The sequence below is a fragment of the Helobdella robusta genome, assembly GCF_000326865.2.
Source record: "Helobdella robusta unplaced genomic scaffold HELROscaffold_1, whole genome shotgun sequence".
NCBI classification, from domain to species: Eukaryota; Metazoa; Annelida; class Clitellata; order Rhynchobdellida; family Glossiphoniidae; genus Helobdella; species Helobdella robusta.
In genome coordinates this window covers 10,059,771-10,083,233 of record NW_008703570.1, presented here as the reverse complement: position 1 = coordinate 10,083,233, position 23,463 = coordinate 10,059,771, and the positions used below count along the sequence as shown (strand labels likewise).

The 23,463-nt window shown below is 32.4% G+C and overlaps 6 protein-coding genes across 6 annotated transcripts; 2 read left to right on the top strand and 4 right to left on the bottom strand.

Moving 5' to 3' along the window:
- Positions 1–36: 36 nt before the first annotated feature.
- Positions 37–2,519, bottom strand: HELRODRAFT_159445 (hypothetical protein; the record flags this gene model as incomplete). Its single annotated transcript, XM_009011330.1, has 8 exons — positions 37–132; positions 418–507; positions 615–786; positions 929–1,024; positions 1,131–1,191; positions 1,386–1,487; positions 1,632–1,716; positions 2,340–2,519. The coding sequence occupies 8 exons, from the start codon at positions 2,517–2,519 to the stop codon at positions 37–39; spliced, it is 882 nt and encodes a 293-aa protein (XP_009009578.1).
- Positions 2,520–3,906: 1,387 nt separating this feature from the next.
- HELRODRAFT_188013 (hypothetical protein) lies at positions 3,907–6,887 on the bottom strand (the record flags this gene model as incomplete). Its single annotated transcript, XM_009011329.1, has 5 exons — positions 3,907–4,709; positions 5,047–5,285; positions 5,388–5,615; positions 6,444–6,630; positions 6,864–6,887. The coding sequence occupies 5 exons, from the start codon at positions 6,885–6,887 to the stop codon at positions 4,122–4,124; spliced, it is 1,266 nt and encodes a 421-aa protein (XP_009009577.1). The 3' UTR covers positions 3,907–4,121.
- Positions 6,888–8,573: 1,686 nt separating this feature from the next.
- Positions 8,574–11,320, bottom strand: HELRODRAFT_159443 (hypothetical protein; the record flags this gene model as incomplete). Its single annotated transcript, XM_009011328.1, has 7 exons — positions 8,574–8,858; positions 8,925–9,157; positions 9,553–9,780; positions 9,949–10,056; positions 10,363–10,481; positions 10,645–10,792; positions 11,215–11,320. The coding sequence occupies 7 exons, from the start codon at positions 11,318–11,320 to the stop codon at positions 8,574–8,576; spliced, it is 1,227 nt and encodes a 408-aa protein (XP_009009576.1).
- A 3,037-nt stretch (positions 11,321–14,357) lies between these two features.
- Positions 14,358–14,687, bottom strand: HELRODRAFT_159442 (hypothetical protein; the record flags this gene model as incomplete). Its single annotated transcript, XM_009011327.1, has 1 exon — positions 14,358–14,687. One exon carries the CDS (start codon positions 14,685–14,687, stop codon positions 14,358–14,360), a length of 330 nt encoding a protein of 109 aa, XP_009009575.1.
- Positions 14,688–15,685: 998 nt separating this feature from the next.
- HELRODRAFT_62910 (hypothetical protein) lies at positions 15,686–17,508 on the top strand (the record flags this gene model as incomplete). The annotated part of the gene is made up of 2 exons (XM_009011326.1): positions 15,686–15,763; positions 17,248–17,508. 2 exons carry the CDS (start codon positions 15,686–15,688, stop codon positions 17,506–17,508), a joined length of 339 nt encoding a protein of 112 aa, XP_009009574.1.
- A 2,614-nt stretch (positions 17,509–20,122) lies between these two features.
- HELRODRAFT_184851 (hypothetical protein) lies at positions 20,123–22,540 on the top strand. The gene is made up of 5 exons (XM_009011325.1): positions 20,123–20,256; positions 20,608–20,832; positions 21,261–21,366; positions 21,931–22,098; positions 22,119–22,540. Exons 2-4 carry the CDS (start codon positions 20,628–20,630, stop codon positions 22,067–22,069), a joined length of 450 nt encoding a protein of 149 aa, XP_009009573.1. The 5' UTR covers positions 20,123–20,256; positions 20,608–20,627; the 3' UTR covers positions 22,070–22,098; positions 22,119–22,540.
- Positions 22,541–23,463: the final 923 nt, after the last annotated feature.

Below are 23,463 nucleotides of genomic sequence, written 5' to 3'. Positions count from 1 at the left end.
TCGCTCCCATTTTATTCCTGTTTGTCGTCTATAGACTTACTCATCACTCCAGGCGCCATTCCATTCCTTCTTTCCCCACGGGTTCTTCAGCTGCATCAGTCGAAGGACTCGATCGCTCTTGTCGGAATCCATCTGCACCATGTTAAGGTTTGCGGTCGTCGTCATTGATCATTAGCATCATCACTCATTGTGATTGCCATTTTCATCAAATGTTTTACAATTCATCAACTTTAATTCATTAACAAGTCAGTCTGGAAATATACTGCCAAAAAAAAATTTATAATAATACTGCATTGATCTAGAGCAACATTTTATCAAATTTTTTCTGAATTATTTTCGACTTTTACCATGCTTTTGAAGTTTCAAGCTGCAGCACTCAACATAAAAATTTTCAATAAAGTTTAACAATCGACCTACCGAATACATGAAAGTTATACTGTAAGCATGACCTCTGACCAGTCCATTCATAAGATCCTCTTCCTTTGTCCATTGTGACCTGTCTCTGGACTGAGTGGGTAATTTGTGAGAAAATCATTTCATCAGATAATAAAATAAGTTCATTATACAACACCAGCTTTACAATCAGATTAATTAACTAACGAAACATAACTAACCTCAATATAAGCCAGGAACAAAAATCCACAGTTCATGAGACCCTTCCAATCATCAAAGACATCGGTAGTCATGCTGGGGTAGAGGGAGATCTCGTTGACTACACCCTTCGTTAGGTCTTCCAGACCCCTGGACATCCTACTCTCCACCATGTTCTTGTAACCACCTATGTGACTTTTACGTTAGTTCAGTTTAAACTTGGAATAATATGACTGATAAAACAAAATTTATTAACAAAACAGTATTAAAATAACAATAAATTAGCCGATTTTGTGTGCTACGTTACATTATCGTGTTAAATAATTTTTTTAATTACTTAGCATAGGCTTTCTCAAAAAGTGGAAACCAGAATTCGTTTCTGTCTTGCTTGTTGCGTCCGTATATCAAATTCCCGTTCTCATCCACCGGCAAACTAATGTTATGCAAATTGAATGAATACTGCGAGTTAATTCATTTCATAATCATCCAAACCTAAAATTTAAAATAAAAGGCATAATAAACACATAAAAAACACTCACAGATCATCAACAATAACTTCCGTAAAATTGTTCTCACAGCCAATGTGGAAGCAAAAGCAACCTGTTAGTTATTGTGATTAAGTGATATTATCATTTTCACCACACAAAAACATCTTCATCCTTTTCACATACCTACTTTTAAATCTACATCTCAAATAAGATGAAAAATGAAACTAAATTTTTTTTTATTTTAAATGTAGTTTTAAAATAAAGAAAAAAGACAGGCAAAAAATGAACGAACAACCCAAAACGAACCAGAATAAAACTGGTCAAAATCTTGCCCTGGAGGTACGTACTTCTCCAGCACGTTGTCCAGCGTTGACAAGCAGGCTATCACCGCCACAAACCAACAATTAGCTGCAAGGATTATTTGTTCAGTTGTTGTATGAATCAAAGTAAAAAAAATCCATTTTAAAATTGTCTCAATCTAAATACAACACTATTTTTAACTGCTGTTTAAACTCTATCAAGTGTTAAAACTGAGCAGAAAAAAAAGCTAACAGATCTCTCCCTGACTGACATCAGTGATACTCATACCATTATCAATGAAAACTGGTTGTGGCAAATGCAACTGTTTGCATATTTCCTGCGTTTAAGCGTTTAATAATGAGTAAAAATTATTTTAGAATTATTGATTGAACAATTAATAAATTAGACTCCTAATATAAAAATAGTTCTTCTGATAATCTAAGATTTCACTAAAACACATTGCATAATCATAATAAAATCCATAAATACCATAAAATCATCATTAGAAATGTTTAAATAAAAACGCTTAACAAACGTTCAATGTTTTTAACTTTTATTTTTAATTCAACCAAACAACCAACTAGCGGTTTTTAGATCAAATCAAAAATAAAATAATTATTTTTTATTCTCTAAATCGAACTCTGTCAGACTAAGAGAAGGTAACAACGTGCAAGGTATAAATAAAACTATGAAAATAAAATTATGAATATAGAACGTTTAAGATGCATTTAGTGGTGGGAGTAAAATAAAATAATATGGAGAAATAATTGATGAAGACATGCAGAAAAAAATGAAACTCTAAAATAAGTATAAACGGTAATATAAATGGCATTACAATGGTAATGATAAATCAAATAAAATAAATATTTAGGGTAATGAAAAAAGAAAAAATAGCCATAATAAACACTATAACTTTTTTTATAGAATAGATTAAATAAATTAAAAATTTTAACTACTAACATGAGGTCTCAACCAGCGGACACTTTTTGTCGATCTATTGCTGTCTCTTGTTGAAAACTTATCAAATGATTTGTCAGTATAAAGTATTCCTTCCGTCAAGTATTTGTTCAAATATTGGTTCCTCAACTCTATAAAGTGCCTCGACATCTGTCCAAACACTGCGCCATCAGAGGAAGACATAATGATGGAGATTCAGTAAGTAAAGTAAATGAATTATTTTTTTACTGTATTTTATTTTTATGAAAAAGTTATTTAGTTAAGTTAAGATTAATTAAGTTAATTGTTACTGAATTATTAGAGTTATTTAGCATTTTAAATAATAAACTATGCTATGGGATGTGTGGTCTGTTGTGTTAGCGAATGCATGCATGCCTGTATGTATGCTTATGCTTTCAATGATTTGCGATTATTGAAAGATATTGTCACACATTTTAAGTTTTATAAACCTTCGTAATCAAACCACTAATGAAATAATAATGTAAAAATAAAGAATGACAACTGGAATTTAATTTTAAAAAGATATTAACACTAAAATCTTTCAACAATTTCATCTAATTTTTAAACTTTATTTGCAAACAACAGCCAATAATTTTTTATTAAAGGCATTAGTCGACCGTACCCTATTAATGTCATAATAAAAGCTATACAGCGATTACAACTTTCTTAAACAAGTAAACAAATTACCTGACATCAAAATTTTAAACACATATATCACACACGCACTGCATATTAGATTCATATTAGATTAGAAGATGGAGTCTTGTATGACATGCTTCAAACAGACAGCAGACAGCAGCTTCTAGTAAATGTATTAATATTGTATTACTTGATTCGTTTCATATATAGCACGTATTGAATGGTTTTCTACTGTTCTTCACTGAATTGAATTGTATTGTACTGTTAGCTAATAAAGGTAAAACATACATGATATATACAACAAATACATATATGCTGCGTATCTGTTCAATTCAAATTAACCGCCTCACAACACTAAGCAATACTCATCATCACAATCATATTCATACATAAATATATTTCTTTCTGGATTATCAAAACCGGAACATATAATAAACAACCAACAGCGCCGCGTGTTTGTACAGTGCATTATTAACATTCAAACTAGACCAACTACATCAAGAAGCCGTGAACACTAAACACATAAACGTACATACACGCATGCATTCACAAACACAACAAACCACACCGTCTTTAAAATTATTGAAAAAAGGTAAACGAATAAAAGTAAGTTTTAAGAAATATAGCAGAATAAATGACACTTTGGATATGTAGAATAAATAAATAACCTGCTAAATAAGTAAATAAATGTGTTTGTATGGTGTAAGCAGGGTTTATGACATTCACATGACTTATTCATCATGCTACGTTGTCTCTTTAATCGTTGGTGGTCTCGACTTGAGTCTTAACTGAACGCACATGTGCTTACGACAAATCGTAGGTAAAGTATATTTAAATATGTATTTTAGATTCATATGACTTTAATGTACGCTATGATTGAATTTAACTGAATTGTAAATTAAAGAAAAACTTAAAAATTAATAAAAATCGATTTTTTTAAATGTGATTATTTTTATAAAAAATTTATTTTTATATAAAATTGTTTCGATGTCTGGCTACTTACACTTTCTTCATATAAGAAATTTACTATCAAAATAAAATACGAAAGAAATAGATTCTGGATAAAATGATTCAAATGAATGCCTGTCAAAAATAAAAAGTGTTAGTAAATTTTTTAAACTATCAATCCATGGGAGTATCATACACTCAATCCATGTCAAACAGCTGATGAAGTTCATGTAAGTACCAGACGCTGCCAACGGTCAGCAAGAAGCACAGACCACTAAGCAATTTCATTTCAGAGCTGCTACTTTTGTCATCATCTTCATCATCATTGTTGAGAAGAGGCAAAAAAGATCTGGTAGTTATCGCTAGAGAATTTTGAAAACTTTTAATCACTTCAGCGGGTGTGGTCGCGATGGCAGTGGTGACAGTGGTAGTTGTAGCAGCAGCAGTTGTAGTAGTAGTAGTAGTACTAGTTGTTGTTGTTGATGCAGGCGTATTAACAGTAGTGACGAGATTAGTAATATTTTCCACGAGTAAATTTAAGAGAGCTTCTTGTGCTAGAAGGCCGAGATGTGTGGTTTTCATTCTTATGATCTTGGTCCTCTGCCAGGAGACGCACTTCTTCAAGCTGTGCGCAGGTACGGTTTCATCCCCATCTCCCGTTATAAGTGCGGGCATTTCGTCGAACCATTTTGTCGGACTCCTGCCACGGAAATCCAAACTGTGTATCGTCTTGTTGCTGTAACCGTCACCAAACACGCACAACATGTCCACACCCGGGTTCTCCAACTTCATCATCATTTTGTTATTTATACTAATTATTCAACTAAATAACTAATATTAAAATATTAAATCGTTATTATTATTATTATCATCATCATCATTATTATTTAGAATAAGTTTTGACTTCTTACAAATGGTTGACACACATGAGGTGAGAATATTATCTTATATAAATTGTTAGCATAAAATTGTCGAATTAACTTGTTAAAATTATTGCACTTTAGAAATATTAATTACTTCCACATTTTCAAGAAATTTTAAAAATAGCAATTTGTCTGAAAATGTTACAAAACAATTTCACACATATTAATTACGCTTATGAAACATTATTTGAGGTAATGACCTTCAATAGATTCTTGGTGTTCTCATACATCAAGTATCCAGTTTCGTAGTTGATATCCCTGAAGAGCTCTCTGTAATCACGGACAGTGTAATTTCTCGTTGGAGACATCACTAACGGATCATCTTTCTTATCCCAGTACACTTCGTTTGGCATCAACCAAGCCAAACTCGGAAACGTGCGTGCCAAATCTCTAACTTCGTGCAAATCAAGTTTGAAGTTTTTGAACTCAGGAAATGAACCTTTAAAATTTAAAAACGATAAAACAATTTTGATATTTTTTAATTAGAGTGTTTATATTTTATTTTAGTTTTATTGCGTTATAAAATAATTATAATGAAAACCTGTCATGAGGACGTTAAGCGCTGATAGGGAGCCCGACCATGGAGCTGCCAGAGATATGAACAGTGAAATGTATTTGTCTTTCCATTCCTGATTCAATCCATTCAGCCAGTGAAGCAGAACCAAACATCCCATGCTGTGCCCAATTAAGACAACTTTTTTATTGAAGGTCATACGGTAAGTTTCTTCTACTAAATTTGTCATTTTTCTGTTGAACTCTTCCAACTCGTCTGCAAATGTTAAGTTACATTATATATATATATATATATATATATATATATATATATATATATATATATATATAGTTGCCTACAGCTAATAGACAATTATATCTGTTTTTAGGAGATCGTAAAAGACAATATTTAGATGTTTTGAGAGTTAATCCTCCCTTCCCAATCCCGTCATCTGATGCCCATTTAATAATACATGTACATCGTGATATTTTATATATTATCGAATATACAATCAAACGAAACATGAAAAACGAGATCACTTAACAATTACGAAAAATTCAAAGTTAAAATTTTTAGCCTAACGATGAATCTTTTTTATTTATCTTTGGAAACAACTGCAGCTTAGGCACTATAACAAAACCCAAATATGAGCAATCTTCTTGTTTATCGAACAAAACAAATTTTGAAAACCTCAAACATATTGCAGTTATTTTCTTGCCGAACAAAAAATATAAGAATTTATAGAATCAATAAATAAGAAATAGAAAATATGCAGTTAAATTGTTTAAAACAACCATTATTTCTAATTAACTACACTTCAGTGATGATGGTAAATGTTACTGGGAGATGTTTTTTTTTCAAGAAATGAAATGACTAAAGTTATTTAAAAATTGGTAGATAGTTTAAATAAAGTAGTTAGCAATAACAACAGTGCAATATCATCAACGGAATGCTGAAATGGGATGATATTTTTTCAACAACTGTATACGGTAGTCTACTGAACCATTAGCTATTAATATGTGTGCGTGTGTGCGTGCGTGCGTGGATAAGTTTGTGTAATTAAGTAAATAATCCCTCAATACATTTTTTAATAAAATAAAATACTTGGGGCCTTTCTGAAATCATAGCTCGCTCCTCTGATCGTTTGATCTTTTATGAAACCCCTATTTACAAAATACTTGACCACAGTGAATAAATATTGTGATATATATATCTTTTTTTTCGTTAGATATTCCATTGGTTCAGTGCTTCCGAAGTATGTGTAGGCTGAAATGTCGACGTCATGAGTGCTCTTTGTGTTTCCGGTTGTTCGATCATAAGTCAATCTGGTGCAATTTTTGAAACATTTTAATGTATAAAATTATTTGGAATGTTGTACGATAAACGCGAAAATTATTGACATTATTTAAAAGAAATTATTCCGACACGTTCTGTAATAAAATAAATGTTAACACACTATCTGAAATTAATAAAAAATTAATTAACACAGAAAATGAACAAACACCACTGTCCAAAAATTCTCACCCCGGGAACAAACAACCCATCCATCTTCGTACATTCAACATCTTGCTCTGACTAAATTAACTCGCAAGTTCGCGTTTAAACATACAATATTTTTAATACCTCTACTAGCGATACATAAAACAAAGAAGGAATGGTGGTACCGAGGCATTATTTGCTATATGTTATTTATCATTTTTCAAACATGCGGTTGATGTCGGAATAATCAAAATAAGGAGGGAATATCGAGCTCGCTATGTAATGGCATTATATGTAAACTGAGTTTTTTTTATATTCGCGGTAACTAAAGAACATTTAATATTAGTTAAAATGTTTTCTTTACTTCAAATATTTCTTCGCACAATCAAGTTTCAGGGTTATGTTGAGAAACACTAAAAACCATCCTGATTCTTTCATCCTGCATTGCTTAAACTGATCCGAATTAGAAATGAAAAATCCTTCCAGTTGATTCCCACTGAATCCGGGAACTAAAGATAAAATAAATTAAGTGTCCATTGGTTTAGCGAGTATAAACATTTTTTAAAGTTCAGTAATTTTTAAAATATACCTACTTTCTTACAAATTAAAAAAAAAATATTTTTTAGACAAAGTATTCTAATTTATCTATTACTCGCCTAATATAACTCCTGGCTTTTCAGAATCAACTAATACGAAGAAAGAGTGTAGAAGTAACTTAATGAAAATTATCATATTAACAACATCAAACACAAAGACAAATGTTGACGTTTATTTTGAAACATTTATTTGTAATAAAAATCGTGAAGGATCTAAAACAAATTGTTTTTATTTTTGCGTAATTTGCAATTACGTGCAGATGGGTGCTTATTTTCAGATTTTTTATTTTGTAAACGTTTAAATACTTTCTACAGCACAAATCTCGATGACACAGCTTATGTCACAATTTAAAAAAAAATAAAGAGCGGTGAAAAAACAAGCAAAATATTACGTGGAAAGCAGGTGAATTCTGAATGAACATGCGAGTTTGGGTAATTAAAACTCGAAAGGCAGGGAAAATCTAAAAATAAATACTAAACAGCCGCAGCTTTCGAAAGACACCATAAATGAAACCAAATTCAAAAACTAGCGATACTGACTTGAGCAATTTTTTTCTCGACCTCGAAATGCTGCCACGAAAAACGCGGACACCGACGTAATTGAACCATCGTCGACTTTGCCAGCTCAATTCTCAAGTCTTACTTTTACTACAAGAAACTTCTTAGAAACGAATATGCAGATGTAATAGTGTCCACCATACCATCACCTAAACCAGATTTGTTCTGCATCTCAATAGAAAAACCTTGCTTACCAACAATTTGAGACAAATGTCGCCACATTACGTGATATTTTTGCACCAAACCAAACAATTATATAATCGGCTGTGGGCTGTGGACAGCTTCTGTACCTACAGTTCGACATCATATCCGCACTACAGAATGTTTTGCGTACTAAAACTGTCAAAAAGGTGATGAATTAAACACAAAAAATAATTTTATTAGAATCGAAATAAAATCTACCAGTTACATCAATATTTAATTGATAGCAGCAGTACTTTTGGTTAGCATCATTATGAGAGTCAAACAATTTCTAAAAATTTCTGTACAATTACTTAAGAGTAAAAACTGCTTATGTACGTTTTATGAAATGAAAATAAAAATCAATAACAATAAAAGAAATTAATAAAATTTAAAAGTAATAAAATCCAGAAGTAATTAATTATCGGGAAATGATATTGAAAATGATTTCCATCGTCCTTGGATCGAGAAGAATTGATAAATGTTCAGCGTCATCGAGTTGCTTGATTTCGACGTTGGACCACTTATTGCAGGCTTTCAAACTTCTTTCATTGACCGTACCGTCGCCTGGTCCGTATATTGTGACAGGCTGCTCGTCATACCAGTTTTTTGACTTTACCTTTCTGTAGTCTAGTACCGCAGGAGTTATATCGACTTTCATAAGGCCATAGATGCAATGAACTTTTACGTTTGGGTCTACCAAATCCTAGTTACAAAAATTGTTACAATCGTTAAACTTCTTTTCATAAAGTTGAACAAAACTGCAACACACCTTTGTTAATGATTCTGTATCCTTCCACATCAAAAAGCCATCTGTATGATTGATAGACTCAAAGAATGCTTCGTAATCTAAATTAGTGAAATTCCTTTTAGGACTCATGACTAGAACTTCATCCTTGTGCCAGTATGGACCGGGCATCAGGTAGGCCGTGCTTGGCATCGATTGCTCCAGCGGTCGAGCCTGGATGGGCTTTATGACATGCTCCGATTGACCCAAGGAGTCACCTGGTTTGAAAGTAGTACATGATAATTGAATAAATAATCAATCAACTGTATGTCATATCTTACCATATGATTCATTTTTCTTATACGCTTAACACTCCATGAAGCAGATGTACATATTTTTAAAAAGGTGAGATGTGAAAATACTTAGGATCAAAATGTCCAAGAAAGTTTACAATGAGGTTCTTGTTATTTCACAAAAATTGAGGGGTCATAACGACATCATTTAGTTAAAAAACTGAAAGAATCTGATTTTAAAAGTTGTGTGAAAGTATGCACATTGCTGAAAAATCCAGTTTTAAATAAATTAAATTAACAACGGTCTCAAGATGAATTGCTCAAATACATACAGCAGAATTTATTTAAACAAATCTAATCTTGTTAAAAAAAAAACTGACCAGAGGCCATCAACCGAAGAGTCTTAACAGAGCCGGCCCAAGGTGCTGCAAGAGAGATGAGGGAGTCAATGTAGAGATCCTTCCACCATTGTGGTTGTCTGTTGAGCCAGTAGAGGATGAAGTTGTTGCCCATACTGTGACCCATCAAGATGATTCGAGTTTTGTTGTTCAATTCGTACGTTTCTTCGACTAGCTTCGTCATTTGCTTGAACAAACTGTCCATTTCATCTGTTAACAATTGTACATGTCGGTGGTAAGTTCTATTATATGGCATATCAATCATATGTACCTAAGTACAACAAAGGAACGTTTCGGAACCAATTAAGATTCTTGTGAAATAATTAAAAATAATTCAAATTTAACAAATGGTAACTTGATAAAAAACTTGAAACTCACTTGGAGCTTTCCTAAAATCAAAAGGCACACCCCTGACGGAGACATTTCTATGGTAGCCAGCCTTAATCAGGCTCTCAACGATGTTTGTGAAATATGCAAAATGTGATCCTGTTATTTAGTTGAATGGATGCAATTGTTTATAACCATTGAAGTGAATTAATTTATGAATTATTTCAACATTTGTGCTTTTGAAGATACACACAATGAGTTACATTTTTTGTCATCATATTCTGCCTATGTAAGGCATGAGTTAGGCTTGATAACAAAAATGGAAAGGTGGTTGAAAAGGTATAACTTTGCCATTTTTACTTACTTCATCATCAAATTGTAAGAAATTTGATCAGTTGGAAACAAACAACATTATGCTAATAATTATAATTTTAATGAAATTAAAAAAACTGAGCATTCACTAACTTCCTACAGTGTGAAAGGGGTCCAGCCATTCGATTGTTTCGGTACTCCCAAAACGATCAACTCGAATTTCCACACCATGATTATTTCTTGTGGTGTGATTCTCGGCGACGTAAAATAACCTTTTATATATTCAAAATTTGTAATAACTCTAGTAACCAAATAGACAAATGTAAACAAAGAATTTGGAGATAAAAAAGGAAATAACAAAAAATCTTTGTTGCAAACATTTAATATATAAAAATTCAAAGAAAACAAAAATTTTAGTAAAATATTGAATGAAACCTCATATTATCGACCATACAGTCGGCTGCTTCCAACTCAAGCACACTGAGCCATAGAGTGAACCAGTCACTAACTCTGTAACAGTACCAATGGGGCACTGATGTCCTGTTTAACCGGGCCTCCAACTGCGTGCCCCCCAAGCCAGGCACTACGTATTCAATATTTATTATTTTTTAATAATTATTTTTATAATTGTTGAAATAAATTTGAATACAACACCCTGGATATACTAGAAAGTTGATTCAATCAAATATTCAAATAGCAATCTTCTTGATACTAAAGGATTTTTTACAAAAACTGACTAATTTAATTTAATTATAATTATACTATAGTCAATAAATTAACCAGAGAAGAAAAACAAACAAAATCGAACAAAAAAAGAAATTAACTAACAATTTTTCGCATTACAATAAAATATAATGATTATAATATAATAATACAGACCCATATTAATGTCTAAATTAAATTAAAATAAAATTATTTATGAAAAATAATACTGAAATTAAATTAAATTATTAAATAAAATTTAAATTTAAATCAATGTAAGAATTGAAACAAAAATTGACCAACCCATAACAATGGGCCGTAAAGAGGACGATAATGAGACAAGACTAACCACTATGACCAAAGGAAGATAAAACATCCGACCAAAATTTACATCCGAAGCAGTCCACATGTTGTTCGTTGAGGTTGAGACAGTTGAATTGTTGATAGTTATTAAATTAAATCATAAATTTTAAATAAACTGCCGAACAAGTAGAATGAATTGAACAATTGAATGAAATAATACTTTAGAAATGGAGATAAAACAAAAAGACAAGATAAGCGACTGAAATGAAATTAAAACTTTCTTTCCTCTTTTATATATTTTGAAATATCACGGATCATATGATTATTAGGAAGAAGATTGCAAAGCTTCAGCCAAATCAAAATCAAGCACATGCAAAGGATCCCCTATTCTTCTATTAATTTTAATACATAATTACACTACCAATATTTAGTGTAATTTTCACTCCGTCACTACGTACGAGTTGTTTAATCAGTCGGTTAGCGAAGCAAGAAAAAAAACGTGTTCCCGTTTGTGTTGTTTACAACAATGTTGTTGTTGTTGTTGTTGTTGTTATCTAGAAATCGAACAAAGACTTTTTAATTGCGCGCACGTGATATCAGCTGATCACTTAATACTTAGTATTCATCATCTTTACGTATGTACACTTGTTTACATATTTACAAGTTCGTTTGTTTACTCGCTTTTTGTTGTTTAAGTTTTTTGTTTACATTTTTTCGCATTTTTCAATTTTTGTTTATTTAGAAAAAAGAAACTCCAGTCATTAATTGATTAATGACATATTTTTGAAAAATGATGGATGCATTCATAATTTGGTTCATTAAAACTTTCGAATTATGGTCATTTACTTAGTAATTTTTAGTCATTTACATTTAAAATTAAAATATCCGAAATTTTAAGTATATTATAGTCATACACGAAGAATTAGTCTTTTAATTTTAAATAAAATTATTTTATAGTATCAATTAAAGTCTTATACTTAGAATACCTCATTTACTTAGAATATGTTAAATTACTGCCTATTTGATTGGCGCACTGTACAATGTTTCACTGCAATGTTTTTGTATCTCCCTGAACAATATTGATGATAGATATAATTTTTCTTGTTTTTTATAATACATTATGATTAATATAGTGATTTTGATTTGACAAAACAGAGACAACGAAAGGAGAAGGCTTTGTTTGATACAACCTTCAACTGCGGCTGAAACATTCACTAAAAACGACTAGCTATTCTCAAATGATGCTAAACATGTTATAAATTATAAGACGTTTAACTAGTTCACATTCAAACTGAAGCATTACAAATGTCCTACCGGTTAAATTGCGGTCGCCATTCCTTCATTGACAGCAAACACTGGAAGGAATCATAGCAAGTTGTGGCAATGTCAATATTTTATAATCTTACTCTGTATCTTTCAGGCTGTTTGTTGGAATGATGGAGTGTCTAGGCTCGGAAAATATTAAATAAAGTATAAATAACACAGTGGTTGTCATATCTTTCTTGGAATATAGCGAGTATCATAATATAGCACACACAACATTGACATTTGCGATTTTTTTAATGAACTTTTACTAAAATATAGAACATGACACAAGAATTAAATAATCTCATGGTCAATCTAAAACTATATTAAAGATTTTAAATTTAGTTTAACCATGATAGCAGAAATAATTTTTATCAGTCAATCAGATTCACTGATGCTTTTGTTGTGATCTCTCGGGAGAGTTCACTAACGCGTTTGAATTGAACATTTGACAACAAACACAAGCTTGCACACGTGAACGTAAGCACGCGTGATAGAACAAATTTATCGGATTGAATCATATCACTATTGTTGTATGTGACTGTCGTAGTTGTGATTCCTGTAGTTTTTTCGCTTTCGAACACGGTAGTCTCAAAGCGGCTCATAATGCGTCGCTTCAAATTAAAATTATTTTATTCAGCAAACGCCGGGAGACGATGAAGTTCTAAAAAAATTGTATGATCGCCCAAAGACATGAAAAATACAATGCGAATTAACAGAAAATCTGGTTAAGAAACATATGGATACAGAAATGGCTGAGATCGTACCTAGTGTCTACTAGGTCACCTAGATGGGTCCGTCCATAAAGGATGTCACGCTTCGAGGGGGAGGGGGTTCAAATATTTGTGACACTTTGTGACGAAGGGGTGGGGGGGTAAACACAAATGTGACGTCCCTTTTTTTAAATAAACAAAACAATAAATAAATTGATTTTCATATATATGCGCATAAATGAATATTAAAGTTTTCAAGCGAGTAAATAGCTCATGAATATTAACTTAAGGAGGAGTCAAATTTAAATGCCATCGTTAAAGTTCACCGCTGTGTAGGTGTAGAAGTTAATATTAATTCGTTATATTTTAACTACGGCAAAGCATTTAGATATCAAACTATCGTCATAAAAACTTGTCATTCGTTATTTTGATATCAACGAAAAATAAAATGCATCGAACAATTACATTGTTTAATGACTCTTCACTAAGAGGGGGGGGGGTAAAGTTTTGTGACACGCTTATTTTTGGGGGTTGTTCGATTTGTGAAAGTTTGTGACACGAAAGATTGGGAGGTCAAAAAAACGTTAAAAAAGCGTGACATCCTTTATGGACAGCCCCAATCTTATTATTTTGGTGATCGAATTAATAACGCTGCTGTTCAAATAAATTTTTTAAATTTAAAATACTTTGAATTGTATGTCTCTTGCAATTTGCTGAAAAAATAACTCAGCTAAAACATCAAATACATTTTTCCGTTGAAATGAGTTCTAGCACACACAACACAAACATACACGACATTGCAAACACACATTGCTTCATTATTACTCATGTGTGAATAATATTTTAATTGTCTATATATTTATAGATGCTGATCTAATTAAAATTGTTTGTGTTAATAACAATTGAATAATAATAAAACATTCCAGCACTAGTAATAGAGTAACTATAAGGAAATTAACATGACGAAGACGAACGAACTCAGGACATCGAACTATAGAAAGATTTGCAGGTAACAATAAGGTAACAGTGCTGGCAATAAAATAATGGCGTACTTAGATTGCTTGCTCGATACATTCAATTATATATATATATTTCTTCAGTTCCTTACTCCAACAGGAAAAGTAATTACAGAAAGAGGCAATTATTATATTCTGAATAAAATCCCGTGTGACAGTGTTTGAGTTTCGGACTGACAGTATTTGAACCATGCCACGGACTGACAGTATTTGAACCATGCCATCGAGGAATAGCAGCGCGAGACGTGACACTTTTACCGATTGAGCTAACTCTGTGACCGTTCGTTTGAAGACGTGACAGGTAATGACACAGCACTGAATAAACTGAAGTTTGAGTCATAGTCTTTGCAATTGTGCTAATTTCAGTTATTGGAATGCATCGAGCGAGAAATGTTTGAGCGTCGAGTTCAAAATCTTCAGCACTGATAACCTCGTTCATGCTATAAGGTTACATAATAATTGTCATAGAGTACATTGCTACGCGATTTTGTGCCTGATGTTTAACTATTTTTCAGAAATTAAATCTTAGAAATATACCTTTATGTAATTGTAGCAATATTTGGAAATTGATTTAAAATATTTATTATTTAAAGTGTGTGTGTGTGAGTGTGGTTTGTAACAAAATTGTATTTAAAAACTTTGTTGAGTGTCTTTGTCACAAGGTTCGTGGAGATAATTTATTTTTAAAATATAAACACCATGTAGGCTACTCGTTGTTACTTGCGTGACGGATCATACGTTTTTTTGTCATATTTCTTCACTAATTTAACTTTTTATATTATTTCAAGTTGTCTTGTATTAGTTAGTTAGTTATTTAATAAATATTAACGTTGGCATTTGATGTCATGATATTTAAATTAAAGTTTTAATATTAATTTAAAATTGTAATAAAAAATATTAAAAAATTAAAAACATTTTAATTTTCTTTTTTTGTCCTACCAACAACCATCCCAATTTAATTAAGTTAAAACGGCTATCGAAAAGTAAAAGTAAAAAAGTTGCTTGCCTTATTTATAAAAAAAAATATTTAAGTTATTTATTATATATAAAAGCAAGGCAAGCAGGTACAACTTTTTTACTTTAAAAAACGATTGGATTAGAAAATTTAAATTAGTAAGGTAATTTATTTTATTAATTAACAACATAATGAAAAATAACATTTGCTATTTTCTGAATAATTCAATAAAATACTATGTATCAGAGACTGCTTGCCTTTTTTTATCTCATACCTAGTATTAGTATTATTATATTTATATTTAATATTACCTATCATGTCATCATTTTTTATTCCACTACTCAGCTTTCAATTGGCAGTCACTCAAGATATTGCTGACTCAACTGATTTAAATATCAATGAGCAAGGACAACGACGAGATATTAGTGATGAAGAATAAGAAGGGAGTTGTTGGCAAAGAAAAGTCATTGAAGTCGCCACCGATGCTGCCACCATGCAGAGTTTGTGGTGAGAAGGCTTCCGGTTTGCATTATGGTGTCAACACTTGTGAGGCTTGCAAAGTAGAATATTATTCGTTGTTCATTGTTGTTACTTTTATTAGTACTATGTGTACTTGTACTTTTATTAGTTTTACTTTTAAAAATGTGAACTTTGAAGTTTGCATAGAGAAAACTGGCACTCACAAATAATCATGTGCCATTAAATAACACTGTATTAAATATGGCTGAAGTTTCTGTCATAAAATTTAATTAGAATGCTGAGTCAGATTCGTTCATTTAAATTTGATGTTTTACAACGCCAAATTTATGTTTATGACACAATTTGCCTGTTGTCATTCAGCTGTTTAATATTTCTCAAACATAGTTTGAGTGAAAAGGTGAGTAAAAATAAACAAAAATGTGTAACAAAATACAAAATAACACGTTTTTTGTTAAATTTATTACATTTTCAATTTATTAATGAAAATTTTTTATTGAACTTTTGGACCCACCGCAAATATTTTCCTGTTTTGAAGGCATGTAGACATGAGATTTCTGTGAAATTTCATGTATGGCGTTTAATTGACAATATCATAGAAACCAAATAACATTAATAATATTTAAAAAACCAGATAGCATATATTTACATTTATTTTTTTGCACACAGCCATTATGCAAAAAATGAGATGACCACCAATTCAGTTAAGAATTTGCTGTAGTAACACGTTGTAGTCATCATTGATTATTTATTGCCTTATATTATCAAGTAAATTTTCCCAGTAAGACACTCTGCCTAAAAATAATTTTTCTTTCATGTTTCATCACACGCAGATTTTATAAAATGATCATTCTTTCAAGGTTAATTTTTGATTGCAGATTCAAAGTTAATTCAGTTCATGGGCATGTTATCATGAATGCACTGTATTGTATCGTTGTGTAATATCCAACTTTTGATAGTACATTTTTTAAATTCTACAAAGTATTCAATAGATAGAATGCTAACTTTTAAATATAAATAGAGAGATGAGATGACACAGATGATGACATATGTCAGTCATATGTTAATTATTCATAATTATTCATTGGTGATGCTCATTTACAGGATATTATGTATGTCTTGTTTTTTTTTCTCTACCTTCCTATGTACTCTCTTAATGTGTGCTTTGCACCATGTAGGCTTATGACTTTGTTAAGAAACATTATTTCATTTGTCAGCTTTAGATGTACAAAAGGAATGAAAGTTATATAGAATTATGTGTCATTCATTCATTCATTCCATTCATTCGTTCGTTCGTTCGTTCGTTCTTTCGTTCTTTCGTTCGTTCGTTTGTTCGTTCGTTCGTTTGTTCGTTTGTTCGTTCGTTCATTCATTCATTCATTCACTTATTCATTTACTCTACATGTAGTAATAAAGTACTACTACTACTACTGCTGCTGTTGCTACTACTACTTTTATTACTACTACTACCACTACTACTACTACTACTTTTAATATAATAAATAAATAATCATAACTATTATTATTATTGGCCATAATTAATTAATTATGCGAACTGATTATCCAGGCGTTTTTTAGGCGAAACTTGCAAAGAGGAGCGGGTTACAAGTGCCTGGAGAACAACAAATGCCTGATCCTACCTGGCAAGAGGAGTTCCTGTTCCGCCTGCAGGTTCAACAAGTGCCTCGCTCTTGGCATGTGCAAGGAAGGTTTGTGTGTTTTTTGTTATTATTATTATTATTATTATTATTATCTTTTTCTTCTTGTTATAATTATAGCAAACTTGTGTTCAACAACCGACAGCAATTATAGAAATGTGTTACTCTAGGTCTAGTTGCTGGATGAATGACATTTTTAAAAAAATGTACGAATTAATCAAGCGTGATGAATGAAGGAATGAATGAATGAATGAATGAATGAATGAATGAATGAATGAATGGATAATTATTTTAATAATTAATATTAATGAATGATAATAACAATATTAATATGAAAGATGCTGACAAAACAATAATAATTTGCAGCCATAAAGACAGGTCGGTACACTCACGAAAAGAGAACAGAAGACATCATGGAGGTCAAAAGACTTTCACAACAATTCCAGCAACAACAACTGCAGCAACATCAACAACAACAGCAACATCAACAACATTCCCAGCAGCTGCAACATCAGCAGAGGCCGCTTCAACAGCAGAAGCAGCAACAAATTATAAACCATTCACAACAATTTTCACCGAGACTACTATCACCACCGCTGTCATCATCATCATTATCATCTTGTTCACCAGTTGTCGACAACATGGATTGTTCTGACATCATATGCCAGCATCAACAACAACATCACCAGCATCAACAAAATCTACCAAGTTACAAATATTCTTTGGACATTGATGTTAACAACAACAACAACAAAAATAACAACAATAATACTAATAATAATAATAATGAAATAAGCTATGAGGAACATAGTAACGTCAACTTTTTCAACTACACTGATGAGAGTAGCAACAATTACAACAACAACATCAACGCCATTCTCAACACCGCGATCAACAACAACAACAACAACAGCGAAAACAACAACAACAACGACACTAAAGAAAGCGTTATGACGAGTGACAATGACATCACAAAGTTCAATTACTCTTATATAAATAAGGCTGAAAACCGTAACAATTTTAGTTACAACAATGACTGCACCTACAACATCAACGTTAAATACAACAATAATGATTACAGTAGCAACAACAATAGCGACATCAATTACAACAACATCAATAACAGCAGCAACAGTTACAACGGTGACAACCTTACTGCCATCAACATTAGTCCTAGCAACTACAATTTCGACAGCAAGAACCCAGATGAAAAGTTAATAGAGATAATAAACAACATCACGGGAACCTTCCTGAAGAATACTTCATTTACTGAAGATTTTCACAAAAGACTACCTCAAATGCAGAAAGAATTTTTGGTAAGTAACTGCAAAATTTTTAATTTTTTCTTTTAAAAATCTACATATATACTTTAATATTATTATCATCAGTCAGTCAGTACTTAATTACTATAAAATTTTTTTATTGAAATTTACTGCTATTCATTTTTACTATTTTTAAAAATACCACAAGATTACTGTAAGATTGCCACAAAAAATACTATACAGCTGCTGAAAGTTGTCACAAATTTGCTACAAACATCCAACTAAATTGTAGTTGTTTTATCATTCATTCATTCGTTTATTTATTCATTCATTTATTTATCCATTCTTTTGTTCATTCATTTGTTCGTTCGTTCGTTCATTCATCCATTCATTCGTTCATTCATTCATTCATTCATTCATTGACTCGTTCTTTCGTTCATTCACTCGTTCAGTAAATACGTAAATATGCTGTATAAAAACAATGGCAGAAAATAAACAACCTAACAATATTTATTTGAGAAATTTGACGCTGATGCTGTGGTGGTAACAATTTTACTATTAAGACCAGTAGTAGTAGTAGTAGTAGTAGTAGTAGTAGTAGTAGTAGTAGTAGTAGTAGTAGTAGTAGTAGTAGTAGTAGTAATAGTAGTAGTAGTAATAGTAGTAGTAGTAGTAGTAGTAGTAGTAGTAGTAGTAGTAGTAGTAGTAGTAGTAGTAGTAGTAGTAGTAGTAGTAGTTTTTAACTAGCTGTTTAGAGCGCTGGCCGTAACGTTAGTAGTTGCTTGCTGTCTGTAGTGAGCACAATTAACCTTCTCGTAATTCTCTCTCAAAGGTACCAGCAACATTGCATGTGACAGATGGGGATCTGTTTGCATTCGATCCCAGGCACTGCAGCATCAGGGAGGACCAGGCGTCTTAACCATTGCACCATCTCGTTGTCCTACTTCTACTTCGATTAACAATAATAATAATATTAATAATAATAAATAATAATTATTAATTGTAATAATTATTGTTGTTTAAAATGAAAGGAGAGGCGAGCTCTGCAGATCGAAGTGTTTGGCTCATTGAAGCCACTGTCGAAAGATGAATATGAAAGGGTCTATCAGAGTACAGGTTGTAGTGGGGGTGGTGGTGATGATAGTGGCGTTGATGAGGGTGGTGGTGATGACGATGACAATGGTAATGATAGTGTAGTTGATTATGATGGGGAGAATAATGGTGGAGATGGTGGTGACTTGGGCGGAAATATGATGCTGTAGTTTCAAAGAATAATATTAGTGATTGTTACCAGCATTAGAATTTTAGATTTCTATTCTTTTATCTACCACTTCAACAAACATTATAGTTGTTTATTCATCAAACTAATGAAGAATTATTCAACTAACAAATCAACCATTCAACTAACTAATCAAACACCAATCAGCCACTCACGCAATTAAACTATCAATCAATCAACCAACCATACAACTAATCAATCAGCAATTAGCAACCACACAACCAACCAACCAGGCATAGACTTGGATGGACGGAAGGAGCATTTATTGGAGGAGCTGCCTCACATCGAGCGATCGATCAAGCGGTACATATCATTCGCCAAGACCATTCCAGGTTTCAACGAACTCTGCATCAGCGACCAGATCACCCTCATCAAGGGTTAGTGCTCACATCTCCATTTTTTCATTTTAATGCCTGTCAGAAAACGCATTCACTTATGGTATGGTTGTAACTTTTTAATAGTTTTAATTTTAGTCGAGATTGATTCCGTGAAAAACGATTTTAATTTTAAAAAACTTCGCCAAAAAAAGGTTTGGCGGTGAATATGATAGCGGGTTTAATAATATTTAATAGATACTTATCTATCTGAAAACTTTTCCACTTATATCAAGTTATCCACAAGCATCATCACCATCATCATCACCACCACCATCACCAACACCACCATCATCATCATCACCACCATCATCATCATCATCACCGCCATCGTCACCATCGTCATCATGGCAGCTTCTAAATTTGAGGCCTGGATGATCTTCTGCCACAAGCTGTTCAACGTGGAGCACATGCTTTACACTACGCAGAGCGGCAAGGTGGCCCACGTGGACGACATGAAGAGGATGAAGAACTGCGAATTCTTGGACGCCATGTTCCACTTGGAGGGCTACCTGCAGAGGATGCAGTTGAGTGTCGAAGAGACCTGCATCATGGGGGCTGTCTGTGTCATGTTTCCTGGTTGGTTGGTCGGTTGGCTGGTTAGTTGGTCAGTTGGTTGGTCGGTTTGATGATCGGTTGGTTTGACGGTCCGTCAGTTGTTCAATTGGTAAGTTATTTGGTCAGTCAGTTAAGTAATTGGTTAAAAATTTGGTTGGTTAGATGGTTGGTTGGATGGATAGATGGATGGATGGATGGATGAATGGATGAATGGATGGATGGATGGATGGATGGATGGATGGCTAGTTTAAAAGTTCGTAGTCATAATTTTTGGTTATTTTAGCAACGGTGATAATAGTAATGATAATTTTTGCAATAAGGATTTTATTTGGCAGCGGCGATAATAACAGTGTGATGAATGATGACGATCATCATCATCATCTCACCACCATCATCACCACCATCATCATCATTACCACCATCATCACCACCCCCATCATCAAATGCAGATACATGCAACCTGCAAGATCCTCACCTCGTTGAAAAAAGTCAGAACCTGGTGCTGGAGTGTCTCTACTACCTCTTCCGGAAGTACCATCCAGAGGATAAGTTGAGGTGGGTCGTCCTGATGGTGGAGAAGAAAAGGATGATGATGATGATGATGATGAGAAGGAGGAGGAGGAGAAAGTTTTATGATTTTATTTTTTAGGATTTATAATTCTTCTTGTGATATCTTGGATCAAAAATTAAATAAGTTTGGCTTTCTTTTCCAATATTTAATAACGTTACAACATGCTACTAAGCGCCATGGCAAGCGTTCGAGGTTCTTAAAATGTTTCAGTAAATATATTTTTTTGATTTTGGTAGCTGCAGCTAGCTGCTTTTGACGTTTTTAGCCATGTTGGTAGCGCGCTAAGTTTTATTTGTAGTAGCTGTAACGGATCTACATTTCGTGAATGGCGTTAACAACTACAACCCACATTAATCCTAGCAACCATAACAATTCACCTTATTCCACAACAACTAACAACGGCCACAACTAACTACAACAACCACAACTAACCACAACGACCACAACAACTAATAACGACCACACACAACAACTAACAACGACACAATTAGCCACAACGATCACATAAAAACCACAACGACCACAACTGACCACAACGACCACACCAGGTTCGCCCACTTCATCAGCTGCGTGTTGCAGATGCGCACGTTGAAGGAGATTCAAATGAGGGAGGAGGAGGCGTTCGTCATGGAGTGGGGTGGAAAGGTGGAGATCCCCAAACTCGTTTACGAGATATGGTCTTCCTGATGATGATGATGATGATGATGGTGATGATGATGCTGGAGAAAATGATAATGACTATGATGATGAAATTTTTTATGACGATAGTTTAATAATTCCCGCGAAAGTGAAAGTAAAACGCCTACGCTATTATTTGCTGCATCACAGACGTTTCAATATTGCGTTTTATAATTATTTATAAATTTTATATTATATTATAATTATGTTTATATTGTAATTAGTAGTAGTAGTAGTAGTACTGTAATGATTAATGTTTTTGTTTTTGTTATTGTTTTTTCGTGCAGACTTTTCTGCTGGGTTTTTCTAACGACGTCAATTGTTTAGTTTTCAATGACAAACGTTACTCTTAAAGGGACACTTGTGTTCTGTTAAAAATTATTAGCATTGAGAATAATTGAAAATTCGCTAATATTGTTATAAATCTATCGTTTTAATTATTTTAATTTTATTGTTTGTAATGTTTTTATTTTTATTGTTCAATTATGTCGCTTTGTTGCGATTAATGTCGTTTGGTCTTGCCTTATTTTACCGCATAATATGTATCTATTGTATCTATATGCTTGCTGACACACTCACTGACACACACACACACACACACACACACATGTTGTATGTACCTCTTCCAAATCACCTCTCTGTGATTGTTTGAAATGTTTTTAAAATTCTAATGTCCGTTTTGTGTTTTTGATCGTGATTCGAAAAACTTGCTTTAACTGAGCTTGTAATTTTTTAAATTATTTTTTAATCATGTAATTCTAAATTCTGATTGCGAGTTTTTTTTTGTTTTTTGGGTCATCTTGGTGCATCTGGAGAGAATCTTCTCAGTTCCATTCTCATATTTGTAAAAAATCGGTCCAAATTAGACTTTCATTTCGATCAGATCTTTTACGATTATTTGCGTTCACAACGCAGCATTGCAACATTCTTCTTCTTCTTCTTTTTCTGTGTTGTGTAAGTGACAGCTTTGTTTAAAAATTTGTGTTAATAAAAGTGTGTTTTTTTTTGTTTAGTTGTTGATATATTGTTTATACACACGTAATTTAGTACTACCTGCTTTTACATATATTTTATTTTTTTGTTTGCATTACAAATTATGAAGGCTTGAGCGAATGATTTTTTCTTCGGTGATGATGACTTTAATGACAGCAGTGATTCCTGGTGAATTGAGATGGTGATAATACGATAGCAATGATGATTTTTACAATGATGATGAAAATTATAATGGCTTGAATAAATAATGCCATAGAGAGGATGAATGTGATGATGGTAGGAAAGAATGTGTTCTATCTACTTTTTAATTCATTTTAATATTTATTTCAATTTATTATAAAATTATTGCAAAATTTTGTTTTGTTGCTTTTTTTGTAATTGCCATGTTCCTTTTTACAATTTTATCCAGT